The sequence below is a fragment of the Bufo bufo genome, chromosome 5, assembly GCF_905171765.1.
Source record: "Bufo bufo chromosome 5, aBufBuf1.1, whole genome shotgun sequence".
NCBI lineage: Eukaryota > Metazoa > Chordata > Amphibia > Anura > Bufonidae > Bufo > Bufo bufo.
In genome coordinates, this window is record NC_053393.1 from 554,998,947 (window position 1) to 555,020,541 (window position 21,595).

At 46.9% G+C, this 21,595-nt stretch overlaps 2 protein-coding genes across 17 annotated transcripts in view; one reads left to right on the top strand and one right to left on the bottom strand.

Annotated features, from left to right (window-relative positions):
* Positions 1-21,595, top strand: part of LOC121000856 (gastrula zinc finger protein XlCGF66.1-like) — a 576,261-nt gene that overhangs the window by 302,082 nt on the left and 252,584 nt on the right. The window lies entirely within an intron of this gene.
* The window catches only part of LOC121000834 (zinc finger protein 383-like), a 1,218,895-nt gene that overhangs the window by 44,773 nt on the left and 1,152,527 nt on the right, over positions 1-21,595 (bottom strand). For 14 of the 16 annotated variants that reach the window (XM_040431515.1, XM_040431516.1, XM_040431518.1 and 11 more), the window contains one exon: positions 21,398-21,521. The exons of the other annotated variants lie outside the window; for them this stretch is intronic. In XM_040431515.1, coding sequence (XP_040287449.1) covers positions 21,398-21,521 — 124 coding nt within the window. The remainder of the gene's footprint in view (positions 1-21,397; positions 21,522-21,595) is intronic. 16 annotated transcript variants of the gene reach the window in all.

Sequence of the window (21,595 nt, forward strand, 5' to 3'; positions counted from 1 at the left end):
GCTATTTTCAGTTTTGGTGTCTCGCTATAGAGATAAGTGTGGGCCGCACAGTTGGGACCCGCACCTAACTGACATTGGGGGAAAGTACAACTTGTCCTGCTAAAAACAAGCCCTCATACAGCTATGTGAACGGAAAAATAAAATAAGTTAAGGCTCTGGGAAGGCGGAGAGCACAAAACGCAAATGCAAAAGGAAAAAAAGCCTCTGGAGTAGAAGGGGTTAAAATTGTTAGGGCCCATGCACACAAACGTATTCCCTCCGAGACATACAGTCCGTGAGCGAGCCATATGTCCCGGAGCGGCATTGATCGTGTGCACAGGAGCGCACAGCATCATAGGTTATTTGTGCGTTGGGCTGCGCGCGACACTACTGTCCCGTAATCATAAGTTTTAGTAATCTATGATGCTGTGCGCTCCTGTGCACACGATCAATGCCGCACCGGGACATATGGCCCGCTCACGGACTGTATGTCTCGGAGGGCATACGGTTGTGTGCATGGGCCCTTGTTCAATTTTTTTTTTGTTTGGTGCATGTGTGTGTGTGTGTGTGGGGGGGAGGGGGAAGGTAGTAGTTGGTCACCAAAACCGTGTATTTAGTATTTTTATATTTTAATAGTTTCGACTTTTTTTTTGTTTACTTATCTTTATATAAAAAATTGGGAAGGGGGGTGTGCGTATATAAGAGTAACAAAATAAGGGCTCGTTCACATGACCGCGTGAAGCCCGTGCTGTGGACCGCAAATTGCGGTCCGCAATTCACAGGCACTGACTGTGACCCAGCCACGTGGGGATCGCGGACCCATTCAAGTACTTTTTGCGGTGCGGAGGCACGGAACGGAACCCCAGGAAGCACTCCGTAGTGCTACCATAGTGTTCCGTTCAGCATCTCCAGTTTGAAGACCCATTGAAGTGAATGCGGAATGCACATGGAAGTTCGTTGCCCGTGTATTGTGGATCCGCAAATGCGGACCGCAATACGGCAACGGGCAGCACACGTTTGTGTGAATGAGCCCTAAGCAGTAGTAGATGGCAGAACAGCAAGCAGGGTGGTGCAGACAGGGGTCGGGGAGGGGGCGCAGACAAGGGCCTGGGGTGGGGGGGAAGAGTGTGCAGACAATCGCCATAGACGGGGCACAGATAAGGGCCAGGGACGCAGACAAGGACCGGGGGGGGGCACAGATAAGGGCCAGGGAGCAGACAGAGGCCAGGGGGGCGCAGATAAGGACCAGGAAAACAGACAAGGGCCAGGGACCTGGGCCGCGGTGGGCACAGACAAGGGCCACATGGGCACACACAATAGTCAGCCACTTCTGTCCTGAAAGAGCCAACCAGCAAGGCACAGTCACAGGGGCCAGGCAGGGCTGCGCAGCTGCGCTGACAAAGGCAACTTGGGCAAGGGGGGGCACACAGGCAGCTGGCACAGGGGTCACAGGCCAGGGCGGGCACAGGCAAAGGAAGCCCACAGGGCCCAGGGCACACATAATGGTCAGCCTCAGCCACTGCTCTACTGAAAAAGCCAACCAGGGAGCCTAGGGAGGCACAGTCACTGGGGCCAGGCAGGGCAACTTGGGCAAGGGCCCCAGGGAGACACAAAGGCAACAGGCAGTGGGCACAGGGCACACATGGGCAAGGGGGGGGGGCAGACAGGAAGCGGGCACCCGGCACACTTACTACCTAAAAAGCCCAGTAAGTCGTCTCGTCACTGTCTCCTCTCACTGATGTGCGCTGCCGTTCTGCGCTGCTGTGCCGCTCCTGTGTGTTGCTAACTTGCTCCTCTTGTCGCTCAGCTTTTCTCCCGTCCGCCTGCTGCTTACTCTGGTCAGGAGTCGGTGGGCGTGCCAGACTGTCTGTGTGTGACTGTGCCTAAGTAGAACAGAGCGGGAGGGGCCCGGGGGCCGGGAGTTATTGGATGATTTGATTGATGGACACTCAGGTCACACAGGCCAGGCCCCCAATGTCGCCGGCGCCGCACTGTGAAGGGGTCTGTCTGACCTGAAAAACTAACTTAAACGCAGGGCAGCTGTAAGTTGACTGACATGCTGCCGGGAGCCAGGCCCCTTGTCAGCCCGGGCCCCGAAGCAGCCGCTTCCCCGGAATTTACGCCACTGCCCTTAGGGTTGCATCAGGGGGCTTCAAATGGGATATGGTGTCTAAAAAAAAAAAAGTGTAACAGAATCTACCTTCCAAAAACCATATGGTGCTCCTTTCCTTCTGCACCCTGCCGTGTGTCCATACATCAGTTTACCACCACATGTGGGGTGTTTCTGTAAACTGCAGAATTAGGGTAATAGATATTGAGTTTTGTTTGGTTGTTAACCCTTGTGTTACAGAAAATAATGATTAAGATGTAAAATCTGCCAAAGAGGGGCGTGGCTTAGCAGCTCATGGAGAAGGAAGTGTAACGGCCGAACTCCGCCACCAAGCCGCAACATTAAGGGCCTTGAGTCCACAGCACAAACCCCCACATGGGCAAGAAGCTGCCCAAGAAGTCCCAACAGGGGGCCATACCTCCTCCGGACTCCCTCAACCGAGGCACGCTTCGGGACTTCGTCCTGTGCTCAGGACAGAGCACGCCACCATCTTTCCCGCCCGACCTGGCTGCCCCCGCAGAAGCGCTCCCGCTGTAGTGAAAGAAGGGACCGCGAGACACCAGGCACTCCGGCTGCGCAGGAGCCCCCAGCACCGACCAACGTGGCCACAGAGACCAGCCAGCCTCCAGCCTCTCCACCGTCACCCTGGATGTGGGTCCAGCTGGATACCCTTGATCCCAAGATGGCGCCTGCCTGTGCCAAAACACAGACAGCGAGGGAGGCCCCCTCTCAGGTCAGTGCCCAGTGGCGTTCCTCAGACCCTCTTCAGCCATCCTCCCTCCTGGCTCTCTCTCCCGGCAGAAAGGGACCCCCAGATGTGCCCGATGCAGTGGCAGTGCCCTCTCCCCCATCTCCTCTCTGGAACCTGAGGATGACATAGGGGCTACCTCCTCCATGCAGCGGTACCCAAGCACACTCCCCATACTCTGATCACGGCACCTATAGTGGTCCCATGGACTGGGCTTCCATACTCTCCCAGCTGCCCACTAAAGGGGACTTTCAGGCTCTGGTTACAGAGGTCACCACAACATGCCGCTCTGAAATCTCCGCGGTTAGACGCGACCTACACTCTATTGCCAACTGGGTGGAGACCCTAGAGAAAGATCACAAAGTTACGCAGTCCTGTGTCTCTCAACTGCATACCTCAGTGTCCTCACAAGTCGCGGGGCTCCGTGAGTTGCAGCGTCATATAGAGGACTTAGATAATCATGGGAGGAGGAATGATATCAGAATTCGTGGCCTCCCGGAGCCCCCAGGGAGGGAGGACATACAGGGAATCCTGGACACCCTCTTCAACAAAATTATGGGGGACCCCCGTCTCACACAACTAAGCTGCACAGGGCTCACAGAGCTCTCCGACACAAAGGATCCACCCCCCAACCTAGGGACATTATTTGCTGCGTTCACGACTTCACCCGAAAAGAGGCGATCATGATGAAAGCCAGGGACTCCTGATTTGTGGACTTCCGGGGGGCCTGGGTCCAGCTTTTCCAGGACTTGTCGTGGGTCACGCTGCAGAAACGTCGCCACCTTCGCCCTCTGCTGGACACCTTGAGGGACAATCAGATCCCATACCGCTGAGGGTTACCCTTTTTCCTGAATGCCCGGATAAATGGACGCACTTTGGCCTTACGCTCCTACACTGACCTCGTCCCATTCTGTTTCGCGCTGGACTTGCCAGTACCTGACCTCTCTGACTGGGAGATTGCCGCGACATCCCTGCCCACCCCACTTGCTTGGCAGATGACGATAGGTCACAAGAGACGTCTACTGACCCTGTGGGAGCGTCCCTCTCACCTAGACTGGGTTTCCCTGCACCCGGAGGATCCACTCCGCATCGCTGATGGACCCATCGGTGTGACCGGTCGTTCTCTTTTTGGGGACTTTGCTGTTTTTTTCCCACTCAAGGCCTACGAAGATATGATGGTGGTGTAGTCGCCGCCTGTTGGTTACAATTGTTTTTCCTTTTATTGTCCCTGACCTACAGGTTCTCTCCCCCCTCCCCCTCTCAGGCGTGACTGGTTGGGTCCCCAGACAGTGGGGCTCAGCGAGTCTGCCTTGCCGGCTATATGTCCGGCGGGGTCGGTCCCCTCTCAGACTTTTTTTTAGTCTGTTTATTCTACAGATATAGTTTACGGTTTGTTTTTTGTGAAGTCTTGTGGTGTTCGTGTCTTCCGCTACTCCCTATCGTTTCACATCCTCCCCCTCCTCTGTGTCTCTCTCTTGCTCCCATTCTCTATTACCCCACAGAGAGCAGTCTGGAAGAGGCTCCCCCCCCTGGAGTGGACACCTGCGCTTCTGCTACCTTCATAGCTGGTAAGACACTCTGCTACTCACTCCACCTCAATGGTTAGGTGTGTCATCTTGAAAGTCAAGGGGCTTTTGGTGCTCCAGGAGCTCTCTATTGTCGCCTTCAATAAAAGTAAGCAATGGCACCAGGCAGGGATGCCCACTATCCCCCTTACTATATGTTATTGTAATGGAACACCTAGCCAAAGCAATCCGCATGAACCACTCAATACACGGAACCACGATTAAGGGAACGCAATATAAGGCGGCCTTATACGCTGACGACCTGATGCTATATGTCTCTCAACCACATATCTCCCTCCCTTCAATCTTAAAGGAGTTTGAACGCTTTGGACATTTGAGTAACTTTAAGGTTAATTACACGAAATCGGATATCCTTAATATATCTATTCCACAACAAGAATTTAGCAATTTGCTCACATCGTTCCAATTCAAACATCAATCGTCTGTCACGGATGGTGTACAGGAAACAAGACAATACCATATAAACAATGTCTCTCTGGATCCACAACTAAGGAACAAAGGGAGACCCCTGCAATAGACCTGCCGCTCTCCCTCACTGCTCAGCCTATGCGAACACCCCAAAGGTGGATGGCCGCATATCCACGTTCCTCGGCTATCTATTACCTGAAGACCCTACAATAGTGAAGGGACACGACCACCGGCTCCCTACACTGACACGGAGGGAGTCAGGGTCACCTGGATCCAGAAAAGACAAAATCATAAATACATAAACAGCACTTATCTTGCAGACGAATGACGACTGACGACTGGGAACAGCATGCACACACTCTCCAGGAAGTTGTATCAGCCGCACACTACTGCATTATGGGGAGGAACTTAAAGGGTAGCGATCAGTCCAACTGCATGACAGCTGAGATAGACTAACGAGATGAGAAACTAAACAAAAACAAAGAAATTCAAGGAGGAGGATCTGAGAAGCTCCTGTGAGCGCTTCTCAGCTGTCTGGCTGTGACAGTACCCCTCCCTCTAGGAGTGGACTCCGGACACTCAGGGCCCACCTTCTCAGGATGGGACCTATGGAAAGCCCTGATGAGACGAGAGGCCTTAATGTCCGTCACTGGGACCCACATCCTCTCCTCAGGACCATAACCCTCCCAATGAACGAGGTACTGGAGGGAACCGCGGACAAGACGAGAATCCACAATCCTAGAGACCTGAAATTCAAGATTTCCATCAACCATAATCGGAGGAGGAGGCAAAGGCGAGGGTACAATAGGTTGAACATAAGGTTTCAATAAGGATTTATGAAAAACATTATGGATCTTCCAAGTCTGAGGAAGATCAAGACGGTAGGCAACAGGATTGATGACAGACAGGATCTTGTAAGGCCCAATAAACCTAGGACCCAACTTCCAGGAGGGAACCTTCAATTTGATATTCTTGGTAGACAACCACACCAGATCACCAACATTCAGGTCCGGACCAGGCACACGTCTCTTATCCGCCACACGCTTATATCTCTCACTCATGCTCTTTAGATTATCCTGAATCTTTTGCCAAATAGATGACAAAGACGAGGAGAATCTGTCCTCATCAGGCAAACCAGAAGAGCCCTCTCCCGAGAAAGTCCCAAACTGCGGATGGAACCCATATGCACCAAAAAATGGTGACTTATCAGAGGACTCCTGACGACGGTTATTTAAAGCAAACTCAGCAAGGGACAAAAAAGAACACCAATCCTCCTGATTCTCCGCCACAAAACAGCGCAGATATGTCTCCAGATTCTGATTGACGCGCTCTGTCTGGCCATTCGACTGCGGATGGAAAGCAGAAGAGAATGACAACCGAACCCCCAAGCGAGAACAGAAAGCCTTCCAGAACCTGGAAACAAACTGCGTGCCCCTATCAGAGACTATGTCTAAAGGAATCCCATGCAATTTGACAATGTGGTCAATAAATGCCTGCGCCAGCGTCTTAGCATTGGGCAAACCAGGAAAAGGGATAAAATGCACCATTTTGCTAAAACGGTCCACCACCACCAGAATCACAGTCTTCCCCGAGGAACGAGGCAAGTCCGTTATGAAGTCCATGGACAGATGTGTCCAAGGACGGGAAGGAATGGGCAAAGGAAGGAGAGGACCTGATGGCCGTGAATGAGGGACCTTGGCACAAGCGCAAGTCTCGTAAGCTGCCACAAAACCCTCAACCGACTTACGAAGCGCAGGCCACCAGAATCTCCGAGCGATGAGATCCAGTGTGGCTCTTGCCCCCGGGTGCCCAGCAAGGACCGTGTCGTGGTGTTCTTTAAAAATCTTGTGTCTCAAAGCGAGAGGCACAAACAACCTCCCAGGAGGACAAAGATCAGGAGCTTCTGACTGGGCTGCCTGCACCTCTGCCTCCAATTCAGGAAAAAGAGCAGAGACCACCACACCTTCAGCCAAAATGGGACCCGGGTCTTCAAAATTCCCACCTCCCGGAAAACAACGTGACAGGGCATCTGCCTTCACATTCTTAACCCCAGGGCGGAACGTAACAACAAAATTAAACCTTGAAAAGAACAAAGACCATCTGGCCTGTCTCGGGTTCAGACGCTTGGCTGACTCCAAGTAGGCCAGATTTTTATGGTCAGTAAACACGGTAATAGGGGGTCTGGCTCCCTCTAGCCAATGGCGCCATTCCTCAAAAGCCAACTTGATGGCCAACAATTCCGTATCTCCCACATCATAATTTCTCTCTGCGGAGGAGAGTTTCTTTGAGAAAAAGGCACACGGTTGCCATTTGGCAGGAGAGGAACCCTGAGACAAGACCGCACCCACCCCTACCTCAGAAGCATCAACCTCAACTATGAAGGGTAACGAAATATCAGATTGTACTAGGATGGGAGCGGAAGCAAAACTCTCCTTGATATTAGAAAAGGCCTTACGCGCCTCTACCGACCAGGAAGAAAAATCTACCCCCTTTCTGGTCATATCAGTGAGTGGTTTAACAACAGAGGAATAATTCAAAATAAATTTCCTGTAATAATTGGCAAAGCCCAAAAAACGCATCAGCGCCTTCTGATTCTCAGGAAGCTCCCACTCAAGCACAGCGCGGACCTTCTCGGGGTCCATGCGAAAACCAGAAGCGGAGACAAGAAACCCCAGAAATTGGATTTCTGGAACCGCAAACACACATTTTTCCAGTTTCGCGTATAATTTATTCTCCCGCAGGATGAGCAAGACCTGACGTAAGTGTTCCTTATGAGTCTTGAAATCAGGAGAAAAAATCAAAATGTCATCCAAATACACTAATACAAATTTTCCCATTAAATGATAAAAAATGCTGTTGACGAAATGCTGAAAAACGGCTGGGGCATTCATCAAACCAAAAGGCATAACCAAATTCTCAAAATGGCCCTCAGGGGTATTGAAAGCCGTCTTCCATTCGTCTCCTTCTCTGACCCTAACCAGGTTGTATGCCCCTCTTAGGTCTAATTTGGAAAAGACTTTAGCCCCAACAACCTGGTTAAACAGGTCCGGGATCAGAGGAAGCGGATAAGGGTCACGAATAGTGATACTGTTCAGCTCCCTGAAATCCAGACAAGGTCTTAAAGAACCATCTTTTTTCTTAACAAAGAAAAAACCAGCGGCAACAGGTGACTTCGAGGGTCGTATGTGTCCTTTTCTCAGACTCTCAGAGATATAAGCCCGCATAGCGACCCTCTCAGGTTGGGAGAGATTGTATAAACGAGATTTAGGCAGCTTGGCGCCTGGGATGAGATTAATAGGGCAATCATACTCCCTGTGCGGAGCTAAACCCTGAACTCCACTCTCAGAGAAGACATCCAAAAATTCAGAGCGGAAAGGTGGTACAGTCTTAGTAGAAACCTCAGAAACAGATGTTATGAGGCAATTCTCTTTGCAAAAGTTACTCCAACCATTTATTTGCCTCGCTTGCCAATCAATGGTGGGGTTATGTTTAGTGAGCCAGGGTAGCCCCAACACTAGAGGAGTAGGCAAACCGCTAAGGATGAAACAGGACACATCCTCAACATGAGCATCACTCACAATTAAACGGATATTGTGAACTATGCCCTTTAATGATTTCTGAGAAAGTGGAGCTGAATCAATAGCAAAAACAGGAATATCCTTTCCCAAAGTGCATACCTGGAAACCATGAGTTATTGCAAATTGATTATCAATGAGATTGACAGCTGCTCCACTATCCACAAAAATCTCACAAAAAATGCTCTTGCTCTCTAGTGCCACCCTAGCAGGCAGGACAAAACGGGAACTACAAGCAAACGGAAAACCTTCAATTTCCGCCTCAACCCTGCCAATAGTAACAGACGGAACATTTTTAAAAGATTTTTTCCTTTTTGTCTCTTTATTACTCCCAGAAAACTGCCTGAATCTCCTAGAGGGACAAACATTTGCCAGATGATTTATACCTCCACAACAAAAACAAACCCTCCCCTGCGGGCTGAATCTTCTCTTGTCAGAGGCAATCAACCCCAGCTGCATGGACTCCTGCTCAGAAGGGGCTGACAGCGACTGAGACCCCTGTGCACAGAATGAGACCGCTGCACTGTCCCGGGACTGAGTATGACAGGAAGGAGAGATCTCTCCTCTCTCTCTAAGACGCCTGTCAATACGAACAGCCTGAGACATAGCAGAATCCAAGGAGGTAGGTCTTTCATGAAAGGCAAATGCATCTTTCAATCCCTCTGAAAGACCATAGCAAAATTGACTTCGGAGTGCAGCATCATTCCAACCCGTATCTGCTGCCCATCTCCGAAATTCTGAACAGTATATCTCTGCGGATTGTTTACCCTGGCATAACAGACGTAGTCTAGACTCAGCCAGAGCAATACGATCCGGATCATCATATATCTGACCCAGGGCTAAAAAGAATTCATCCACTGAACGAAGGGGCCGTGCCCCCTCCGGCAGCGAAAAGGCCCAGGACTGAGCGTTACCCCTGAGCAGCGATATAATGATCCCCACCCTCCGTTCTTCATCACCAGAAGAATGGGGAAGAAGGCAAAAATGGAGTTTGCAAGCCTCTCTAAAACGCACAAAATTCTCACTACCCCCGGAGAACGTACCCGGGAGCGAGATCTTAGGCTCAGCACAAACTCCATGAACGCAAGCTGAACCGGTCACTTGAAACTGAGAAAAAGTCTTACGGAGATCAGCTACCTCCAAAGAAAGACCCTGAAAGCGTTCAGCCAAAAGTGAAACCGGATCCATGCTTGAGACGGTTTTGGCGGCTGATAATGTCACGGATGGTGTACAGGAAACAAGACAATACCATATAAACAATGTCTCTCTGGATCCACAACTAAGGAACAAAGGGAGACCCCTGCAATAGACCTGCCGCTCTCCCTCACTGCTCAGCCTATGCGAACACCCCAAAGGTGGATGGCCGCATATCCACGTTCCCCGGCTATCTATTACCTGAAGACCCTACAATAGTGAAGGGACACGACCACCGGCTCCCTACACTGACACGGAGGGAGTCAGGGTCACCTGGATCCAGAAAAGACAAAATCATAAATACATAAACAGCACTTATCTTGCAGACGAATGACGACTGACAACAGGGAACAGCATGCACACACACTCCAGGAAGTTGTATCAGCCGCACACTACTGCATTATGGGGAGGAACTTAAAGGGTAGCGATCAGTCCAACTGCATGACAGCTGAGATAGACTAACGAGATGAGAAACTAAACCAAAACAAAGAAATTCAAGGAGGAGGATCTGAGAAGCTCCTGTGAGCGTTTCTCAGCTGTCTGGCTGTGACATCGTCATCGATAAAATATTTGGGAGTACAGATCCCCATAGACCCAGACTCTTTGTATACATTAAATTATCTCCCACTGCTAGATCGGACAACAAAAGACCTATCCAACTACAATAAAAAAGGTTTATCTTGGTTTGGGAGAATAAATGTCTTAAAAATGGATATCTTGCCGAAATTCCTATACATCTTTCAAACAGATCCGCTGATACCTCCTCCTGCATTTTTTCGTTCTATGCAGACTTTAATCACCAGATTCATATGGGGCTCTTCTAGTCCTCGAATCCCACTCAACACATTGAATAGACCTAAATCCTCAGGGGGGGCGGGCCTACCAGATTTTAAACTTTATCACGCTGCTTCCTCTTTTATTAGACTACTTGACTGGCAATACCATAGTCGATCTAAACAGTGGGTCCAGCTAGAGCAGTCCCTTTATCCCTTTCCCCTTAACCACACTCCTTGGATTGACGCGGAAACTCGTCCCCAGCTTAAAAATTATAACAAACTGACACAACAAACCCTGAAACTATGGGACTCATTCGTACGGAAAGGCATTTGTTCTAGGAAATTTAGTCCCTTAACACCACTCTTCCACAACCCAGCTTTCCCAGCTAGTTCTAATAGAGACTCCTTCTTAGGGATGCAGGCCTCTACGGACCCGCGTTTTTATCACCTCCTATCAGGAGCTCTCTTGCTGTCTTTTCAGGACCTGTCCGCAAAACACTCGAATGTCCGTATATCGTGGCTAGAATACGAACAATTGAAATCTTATATTTCCTCAAAAGGTGAGAAGGGCTCCTTTGGAACGTCCTTATCCGAAACTGAGAAATTATTTATGCTGTCATCTCCGCCGACTCACTTGATTTCTTCGCTGTACAGGAATCTGATGGAAGATACACATGAGGGCAGACCAAGTTTTATTTCAGGTTGGGAGCAAGAATTGGGTTCCTCTATAACAAAAGAGGATCAACAGAAAGCGTTTATATTCTCTCACAAACTATCGATGGCTTGCTCAGCACAGGAAAAAAAACTATAAGATTATGGCTCAATGGTACAGGTACCCAGCTAGATTACATAGGATATTTCCATCAGTCCCAGAATCCTGTTGGAGATGCGGTACGGAGAAAGGAACTATGCTGCACATTTGGTGGGGCTGTAATAAGGTGCAACCTTTTTGGAACAAAGTCTTTGACTTATATAGGAAAATTACAGGGAAGTCAATAGAAAACAGCCCTCAAATAGCGCTCCTCTCCATCCTACCAGGTTCTATTGCATCTCAGAAACGTAACATGCTGAGATTCTTCATCTCAGCGGCTAGGGTAGTGATCCCTAGGTATTGGCGCACTACACATGCGCCTAACATTAGAGAATGGTATCAAGAAATGTTGCACATAAATAGAATGGAAGAGATCTCTGCTGAGGCTTCGGACCTTTCGAACAAATTTCATAAGATTTGGTCGCAATGGATCGAGTTCCAAGACTCTCCGGAACTTTTATCAATACTCGCATCGTGATGGCTGTCACTCTCATCATATATTCCCCCTTCTGTCCTCTTCCTTCCCCCCCCCCCCCTCCTTCTTTCTCTTTATTTTCACCTCTCTTTTTTCTGTTTGTCTCTTTATTGTAAGCTTAATGTTATTTTCTCATAGAAAGTGTTGGGGTTAGTCCCCATGTTATACTAATTAACGTGCACATTGCAGAAATACTTTGGCTGTCATGTATTCATGTCAATACACATATATGATACGTATTTCAGTGGATGAAATGTGGACATGTTAATTGCTTGATAACTGAACTGAATAAAAATAGTTTAAACATAAATAGGGTATCATTTTTTGTGGGATGAGGTGGCGGTTTAATTGGTACTATTTTGGGGGTCATAAGCCTTTTTGATCGCTTGCTGTTGCACTTTTTGTGATGTAAGGTGACAAAAATGGCTTTTTTTACACAGTTTTTATTTTTTTATGGTGTTTATCGGACGGGGTCTATCATGTGATATATTTATAGAGACTGTCGTTACGGACGCGGTGATACCTAATATGTGTAGTTTTTTTTCTTCTTTTTTTTGTAGGAAAAGGCAATTTATTTTTTTCATTTTACATTTTTATTTATTTATTTTTACTTTTATTATTCTAACTTTTTTTTTTATCAAGTCCCTCTTGGATCTTGAAAATCCAGTGGGGCTGATGGCTGTACAGTCGTGGCCAAAAGTTTTCTCATTGTTCTTCTCATGTATCAGATTACTAGACGTCTTCTTCACCGTGGAGTAATCCTGTTCATTGAAGACATAATAATAAATGTCACCATGTACATTCCAGAGAACATCTACAGTCGTGGCCAAAAGTTTTGAGAATGACACAAATATTAGTTTTCACAAAGTTTGCTGCTATACTGCTTTTAGATTTTTGTTTCAGTTGTTTCTGTGATGTAGTGAAATATAATTACACGCACTTCATAAGTTTCAAAGGCTTTTATCGACAATTACATGACATTTATGCAAAGAGTCAGTATTTGCAGTGTTAGCCCTTCTTTTTCAGGACCTCTGCAATCCGACTGGGCATGCTCTCAATCAACTTCTGGGCCAATTCCTGACTGATAGCAACCCATTCTTTCATAATCACTTCTTAGAGTTTGTCAGAATTAGTGGGTTTTTGTTTGTCCACCCGCCTCTTGAGGATTGACCACAAGTTCTCAATGGGATTAAGATCTGGGGAGTTTCCAGGCCATGGACCCAAAATGTCAACCTTTTGGTCCCCGAGAAACTTAGTTATCACTTTTGCCTTATGGCACGGTGCTCCATTGTGCTGGAAAATGCATTGTTCTTCACCAAACTGTTGTTGGATTGTTGGAAGAAGTTGCTGTTGGAGGGTGTTTTGGTGCCATTCTTTATTCATGGCTGTGTTTTGGGCAAAATTGTGAGTGAGCCCACTCCCTTGGATGAGAAGCAACCCCACACATGAATGGTCTCAGGATGCTTTACTGTTGGCATGACACAGGACTGATGGTAGCGCTCACCTTTTCTTCTCCAGACAAGCCTTTTTCCAGATGCCCCAAACAATCGGAAAGAGGCTTCATCGGAGAATATGATTTTGCCCCGGTCCTCAGCAGTCCATTCACCATACTTTCTGCAGAAGATCAATCTGTCCCTAATGTTTTTTTTGGAGAGAAGTGGCTTCTTTGCTGCCCTTCTTGACACCAGGCCATCTTCCAAAAGTCTTCGCCTGACTGTGGGTGCAGATGCGCTCACACCTGCCTGCTGCCATTCCTGAGCAAGCTCTGCACTGGTGGCACTCCGATCCTGCAGCTGAATCCTCTTTAGGAGATGATCCTGGTGCTTGCTGGACTTTCTTGGATGCCCTGAAGCCTTCTTAACAATAATTGAACCTCTTTCCTTGAAGTTCTTGATGATCCTATAAATTGTTGATTGAGGTGCAATCTTAGTAGCCACAATATCCTTGCCTGTGAAGCCATTTGATGCAATGATGGCTGCACGCGTTTCTTTGCAGGTGGCCAGCATTGAGGGGCAGCGCAAATAGGGGCAGGAGGTGGACCGCATCAGGGCACTTGGCAGGCTGCAGGAATGTGGATGGGAGCGGGGGGGGGGACTTCAGAAGGGGACAAGGGGGGGCTTGGCGCACAGATCGGGGGGGGGGGGGGGGGGGCACGAGGACACTATCTGATTTCAGGCTCTGATCTGCAGAGCATAGATCAGAGCCTGAAACCGGCATTTTTTCACTGCCGCGATCCGATTGGTTAGTCTACACAGTGATGCGCGCACGCGCAAGACAAACTACGCTGATAGCTTTGAAAAACGAAAGTTCCGTGTGACGTCATACCTTGGACGGATGCCTGCTTGGATCACAATACCTCCGACGCATTTCGGAATTCACGAATATATAAATATATGTATGACATAATCATTCATGTTATATGTATTATATGAATATAAGGTTGACATTGACCCCATTACTCTCACACTACTCCCCTCTTTTTATCATTATTTTTCAGGCTGTATAGATCACCCTACCTCCCTTCTGGAGGAAGAGAACCTTCCTACTTACACAAAGTGAAAGAATACTTAATCTTGCCAATTGTAGAATGACCAGCATCCATCCAGAATATCCTACTTTTTAAACCATCCCCACTATCTATCTTGCCTAATTAAACCTATACAACCAGTATAATCCAGATTAGGGAAGCATACTATGAGAACTCAGGTCAACCAGTTAATTATTAGTCCTTTGGTTTTACAATGGAGTCCCGCAATAAACGCAATTAGTCAGATTCTACACAGACTTCTGTCCGCAGCAGGTATAACGGTATTTTGGTGAAGCCAAGTCTAAAATAGGAGTCTCAATTGTAGTTGTGGCAGCGGCAGACGTTGAGGGTGGAGTTCTCATGACCATCACTTGCATAGGAGTGTCATTGTTCTTAATCCTGGTAGTTACTTTATATTGTCCTGTAAAACATGCTGTCTTCAGACCCTCAGATTGAGGACACCATTTTAAGAGATTTGGAAGATGAATTTTTGGAAGATGCTAAACAAATTCTCTCATCTCTAAGCAGAAAGCATCCTATAAAGGGAGCTCCACACCCGCCACATTTCCTTCAATTTATAACCCCTTCCCACTGCAACCATTTTTCGTTATTTGCACTTTAATTTTTCTTCCCCTCCATCCAAATGCCATACCTTTTCTATTTTTCCAGTCGCAAGGCTGTAGCAGGGCTGTTTTTTGTGGGACAAACTTTCTAATGTTTCCATTTATTATTCCACATGGTTTATTGGGAAGCTGGAAAAAATTATTGATAAGGTAGAAATAATTTAAAATGCAGTTGCGCCACTGTGCTATGGATTCTGTTTTTACAGCGTTCACTGCGCAGTGACCTTTTTTCTATGGTTTAGTAAGATTACAGCGATCACAGATTTATATTATTGTGCTAGGTTTTAATACTCCCCAAAAAATTTCCACAGGGCTGTGTGAAGATTCTTTATTTGCGGTGCGAGCTACAATTTCTATTGATAACATTTTATGGTATATGTGACTTTTTGATGTTTTTTATTCAGTTTTCAATAACTTTATCTTTAAGGCAGAAGTCGTTAAATACCCAAAACCTGCCGTACATGTATGGCAAGTGTTATGAAGGGGTTAAAACTGCTTCTCCCCTATGTGCATTCTCTGATGTTTAACACAATCCGATTGGTAAGTAAAACATTTCCCACAGGCCGTACATAATTATGGCCTCTCCCCTGTATGATGACTTTCATGGTGAATATTGGATTTCAGAGCCCACCATTTCCCACATTCTGGACAGGAATACAGCTTCTCCCCTGTGTTTATTCTTGATCTCTTTCAAAACTTAATTTGTGAGTAAAATATTTCCATGCATGAAAGTGGCTTTTCCTGTGGGAATTTTTTAATGCCCAACAATATATTTCTGAGTTAAACATTCTTAACACGACTACAGATTTTTTTCTCATGTGACATCTTTGATGTTGAAGATCTGATTTTCTAACAAAATATCAGTCACATCCTTAACATGAATACGGCTTCTTCTTTGTGCAAATTTGCTGATGTCTCTCAAGATGTGATTTCTGAGTAAAACATTTCTCACATTCTAAACATGAATACGGCTTCTCTCCTGTGTGAATTCTCTGATGACTCTGAAGATATGATTTCTTAGCAAAACATTTCCCACAGTCTGAACATGAATACAGCTTCTCCTTTGTGTGAACTGTCTGATGTTTCTGAAGATTTGATTTCTGAGTAAAACATTTCCCACATTCTGAACATGAATATGCCTTCTCCCCTGTGTGAATTCTCTGATGTGTAATAAGATATGATTTCTCAGTAAACCATTTCCCACATTCCGAACATGAATACGGCTTCTCCCCTGTGTGAATTCTCTGATGTCTAATAAGATATGATTTCTGAGTAAACCATTTCTCACATTCCGAACATGAATACGGCTTCTCCCCTGTGTGACGTCTTTGATGACTCTGAAGATTTGATTTCTTAGTAAAACATTTACCACATTCTGAACACGAATACAGCTCCCCTGTGTGAATTCTGTAATGGGTCTCAAGAGATGATTTCTGAATAAAACATTTCCCACATTCCGAACATGAATATGGCTTCACCCCTGTGTGAATTCTCTGATGGTTCTCAAGAGATGATTTCTTAGTAAAACATTTCCTACATTCCGAACATGAATACAGCTTCTCCCCTGTGTGAAGTCTTTGATGTAAAAGAAGAGACGATTTCTGAGTAAAACATTTCCCACATTCTGAACATGAATACGGCTTTTCTCCCGTGTGAACTCTCTGATGCCTCTCAAGTTCTGATTTCTGAGTAAAACATTTCCCACATTCTGAACATGGATATGACTTCTTCCCTTTCTGAGCTCTTAGGGCTCTCTCACCCCTTTTGTGGCTTGCATTCTGGTTAACGGTCTGTGATGAATCCGAAGATTGGATTTGTTTTAAAGGGTCAGATGACAGAGTTTTGCTGTGAAGGGTGGATGGTACATCTGGGATAATGGCACAATCTTCATACGTATCTGATGTGACACCCGGATCATCTGCATTATAATCTGTAGATATCAATTGTCTCTCTGAGCACCCAGTACAGTCATCTGACAAGAACAAAATTTAGTAAAATTATTTTTAATGATATAAATTTTTTAAATACTGATATTTTTTAACATATAAAAATGCACTTTAGTGCAGGGCAGTGGAGAGGAACAGTGCGGTGATGTATGAGGAAGCCATAGCTATGGAATCAGCGTAAGGCCGGATTACTATTCTCTATTAAAATTCTTTGTATATAATAATCTGCCTTAAAGAAAACCTGTCACCTGTAGGTCGTGGCCCTCACAGGGGGCAGCATAGTGTAGTCACAGGCCCGGTGATTTCAGCGGTCTGTCACATTTGTGCTGGCAGTCAGTACTGAGAAGCCGAACCCCACAGTGTGCACCAGGGCTGCGAGGGAGACAAGTCCGATAAGTGACTACCTCTACCCTCCCCTGTCTCCGGACCAAGACTGACTGGTTTTCCTATGCACAACTGGAAAGAATCCTGCCAGTGAATGTCGGGAGGAGGCGGACGGTGGAGGTTGTGAGCCTCATCGGACTCATCTCCCTCCTAGCGCTGGCATGTGCTGTGGGGTTTGGACTATCGGTAATCTAAAAGTATTGACTGCCAGCACAGAAGTGATAGGTTCCCTCTAAAGAGCATCTGTCAGTAGGATCATACTGAGTGAAACCACCCCTCCGTTCTTTAACAAGAGGTCCAAAACTGCATGTGAGGATCAGGAATTATAAGTAAATAATTGTGGCAGAGTCACTAATAAGGGGGCACTGGGAGATCTGTAAAACCAGTCACCAGTGCCCTCCACAAGACCGTCCCGGCTTCCCTGGTGCATTCTCTATACAGACTATGCCACCGCTAATGTGCTCCCTAAGGAGTCAGCAAGGGGACCATTAGAGGATGGGTGGGGGGCAGTGCTGGAGTCTTAAGTAGGAGCAGAATGGTAGTCGGAAATTGTGGCAGGTTGTCACGGACAGCTGGGAAGCTGAGCAGAGTGGGGGCGATTGCTTACTTATCCGGAATCTCTTAGTATATAGGACCGGCCAGAGGCAACCAGTATTTAGGGTTGGTGACCTGCTTTTATTAGACTGTGGAAATGCTGTTAGACTCTGCCCTGAAAGTCCAGTCCTGCTGAATGGGTTCACAAAGGGAAGAACAGGTGACAACTCCAGCCTTCTGATCAGCACTGTGGGATATCAGGTGGTCAAACAATTAAAGGGGTTGTTCAGTTAGTGACCTTTTCTACAGACCCCACATCAAGGACCCCACATGTAAGACGTACTTTTTCCCCCAAAAGTGTGTGTGGGGGGGGGGGGGGGGAGAAATGTCAGTACATCTTATAAAGCGAATACTAGTGAGTGCTTCCATTATTCAGTTTTACCGTGTAGGGAACGCAGTAAAAATAAAACCCATTGCACTGTGGGGGAACTGCCCTTTAAGTCATAATGACTCAGAGAAAGCCGGGAGTAAAAAATGGAAATGAAAGACAAAAAATTACCCAGGGCTGAAAGGGTTAAGAAAGTAGCGCTGTCCTATCTAGTTATTACTGGATCCTAAGTGACAATCACGGCCAAGTCAGTCTATAAGACGCAGTTTCTCTCCTTGTTATGTGAAGTGTTACCTGAATTCATCTCAAGGGGCTAAAGCAGATCAGGCCTTCCCACCGATGAAGAGATTGATAGACCAGAACTCGGAAGAGACCATGTTGACCACACCAAGCCTTTTACCCTGTATACTGAGGGAAGCTTGGAGAGGCTGGGGGCAATCCTGACCCAAATTCAAGATGGCAGGGAGCGAGTAATGGCCTATACTAGCAGAGCACCGAGAGGTGGAGGGAAGAACCCGGAGAGAACTATTAGGCCACAGCTGCTGGGGGTAGTACAGGATTTTACTGAGAGGTTTAATGGCATCTTGTTGGCAGCAGAATTTTTTGTGTAGTGGACAAACATCATCGCCAAGTGACTTGGGACACCGCCGTCTCGGGGTGGGGGGTGCAGAGCAGCAGTAAATGGCCAGGAGGACAAAGATCAAATACAAGGTACGGTACTGACATAGCAGTGGGAATACTGCTGTTCTGCGACCCAGTAGAAACAGCCAGTGGTCCCAGTAATACAATGTTAGAAGATATAACATTCCTCTTCCATGGCTGAGATCTATGACTAAGCCCCCATACTCTTACAGCCAACTGAACATTCAAATGTAATGGTGAAGTAATCGGCTGCCGCTCTCTGTCTGGCTCTGTATGGATCAAGCACAGAACCAAGTAGGTTAACCTACTAACACGGATACTTCCATAATCAGAACATTAGGACGATTGTGGACGTCCAGATGTATACTTACCTGTAAGTGGAATGCTATGCGCTTTATTTCATTTTAGTTTTAATGTTCATGTGCACTGACAGTATATATTGTTAGTGCGATATTTTAATAAAATGTTTTTCATATATACCACATGGTTCTGTGATTGATCCACACAGAGCCAGATAGAGAGCGCCGGCCTATTTCTTTACCATTACATTTTCCTTCTTTGACAGTGGGTTTGTCTTAAGGTGTCTGCACCCGCTCCATACTTAGGTGTAGTATAAGCCACTGGACGTTTACTCCTTTTTTGAACATTCAAATAATTGCTCCTAGTAGGAGTCATTGCACTGAGGTGTCAGGAGGAAGAGGAACCTGCAGTGGAGGTGGGAGCCGAAATCCTATGAAGTGGCATGGCAGCCCAATCCTCATCATTTTTTTGCAGATTACGGAAGGTACCCGCGGCCTGTATGGACGACACATATGGTGACACCTTGCACATTCATAATTTGGACACCAGAATCCAGTGCAGTCCAGAGTGTGACATGAGGCCTGTGAAATGCTGCACAGAGGGACACCAGGACACGTCCAGGAGATTCATGGAAGAGACCTGTCACCCTGATATTACTGAGCAAGTCCTGGAGAGTCACAGCGCAGACCTGAGGGAGTCGTTACCACCTTGGTGTAATGGGCTAGGATCAGCGGGAACATTCCTACTGCTTCCTCTTCTCCTGTCTACTAGTATGTTTGGGGCAGTTGCTATGTATTATACAGTAGCTGATCTCTTGCTCAGCCGACCTCTCTTCTGTAGCTCACCTTGTTTGGAGAGGAGCTCCTGACTGGTTAGCCTCGCTGTAAATATTCCTAGTTTCGGCAGGGGGCTGCTGGTTATAGTGTAAGCTCTGTGCTTTTCAATCCACTAATCCTTTTATTTTCTAGTATCTCTCCTAGTTTACTTCATCGGTGTACCTTTGTTCTTATGGTTATGGTGGATTTACATGAGCCAATTATTGGGCATATTATCGGGGACGACGGTACCTGCGAATGCTCATTCACGACAATCTGCCCGTGTAAATGTACTGCCGATGACCTAATGAATGAGCGAAACAGGCCTTAGTGTCCTCCTATTTGTTTTAGGGTCAATTTTACAGATTAGTGTTTTCCATAAGAATGTCTGTAGGGACAGTGAGGGTCAGTGATGGTATTGGGGTCAGCGTCTAAGGACAGATCTAAGGAAAGCTCCAGTCAGGGTCACTTATTGTCTGTTCAATCATCCATTAACCATATAACCCCCATCATCCGTTTGTTCCACCATCTGATTACTATCCCCATCTCGGTCCAGTCATCTACTGATGACTTCTATATCTGATATGTGCTTTGTATTATTCTTCATGGGACGGTCCGGCTGTTACACAGTTTAGTCCTACTGTAAGTCCTGGGGGTATCTGAGTACTGGAGGACACTGTTAGGACCTGGGGAAGGCGCCTGCTATAGGGGAAGTCCAGTTCAGGGTCATTACAGTTACAGACTCGTCTCTGCTTCATTTAGTGGTCACTACTCACCTGGACTCTTATCTGTAGGAATGTCCTCCTTGTATTCCTCATCACCCCTCACATCTGTCTCTGTAGGAATCTCCTCCTTGTATTCCTTATCACCCCTCACATCTGTCTCTGTAGGAATCTCCTCCTTGTATTCCTCATCACCCCTCACATCTGTCTCTGTAGGAATCTCCTCCTTGTATTCCTCATCACCCCTCACATCTGTCTCTGTAGGAATCTCCTCCTTGTATTCCTCATCACCCCTCACATCTGTCTCTGTAGGAATCTCCTCCTTGTATTCCTTATCGCCCCTCACATCTGTCTCTGTAGCATTAATATTGTGCAGATCTTCATCCTGATATAAAATCTGTGAAGCAAAAATTGTAAGTTACAGGACAGTCGGACAAGTTGCAAGAAATATTTTACATGGCCACAAAAGATCGTTAAAGGGGTCATCATCCAACTTTAACCTTTTTTAACAGATCCCTTCAGAGTGACCGGACTTGTGGTGGGTTCATACTTACCTGATCCCCACCGCTGGTTGCCGGCTTCATCACTCCACGGCCGCCTCCGCAGGTACTGGGACTCTGGGAATCAACATCCCATTGATGGGGGCATGTGACCACTGCAGCCAATCACTGGATGCAACAGTGACCAGCGATAGGGAAAATTTACGATACCTGACCATCCTGTGGAAGGAGAGGACAGGGACATCTCTCTGGTGTTGTCCTCTGACTGGATCTCTCTGCAGGAGACACAGAGACTGGACTTAGACTTTACAGACAGAGAATTCCAGGACATTTGTATTTAGTCCTGTCCGTTACCTGGAGATGTGAGGGGCTGGTCCTCCTCCATCTTGACCTCTTTGTACAGACCCTTGTGTCCTTCTAAATACTCCCACTCCTCCATGGAGAAATAGACAGCGGCATCCTGACACCTTATAGGAACCTGACAACACAATGACACCGTCAACACCCAGACCCCTCCAGTGCTGTGACTGTATAATGTCCCAGCATTCCCGG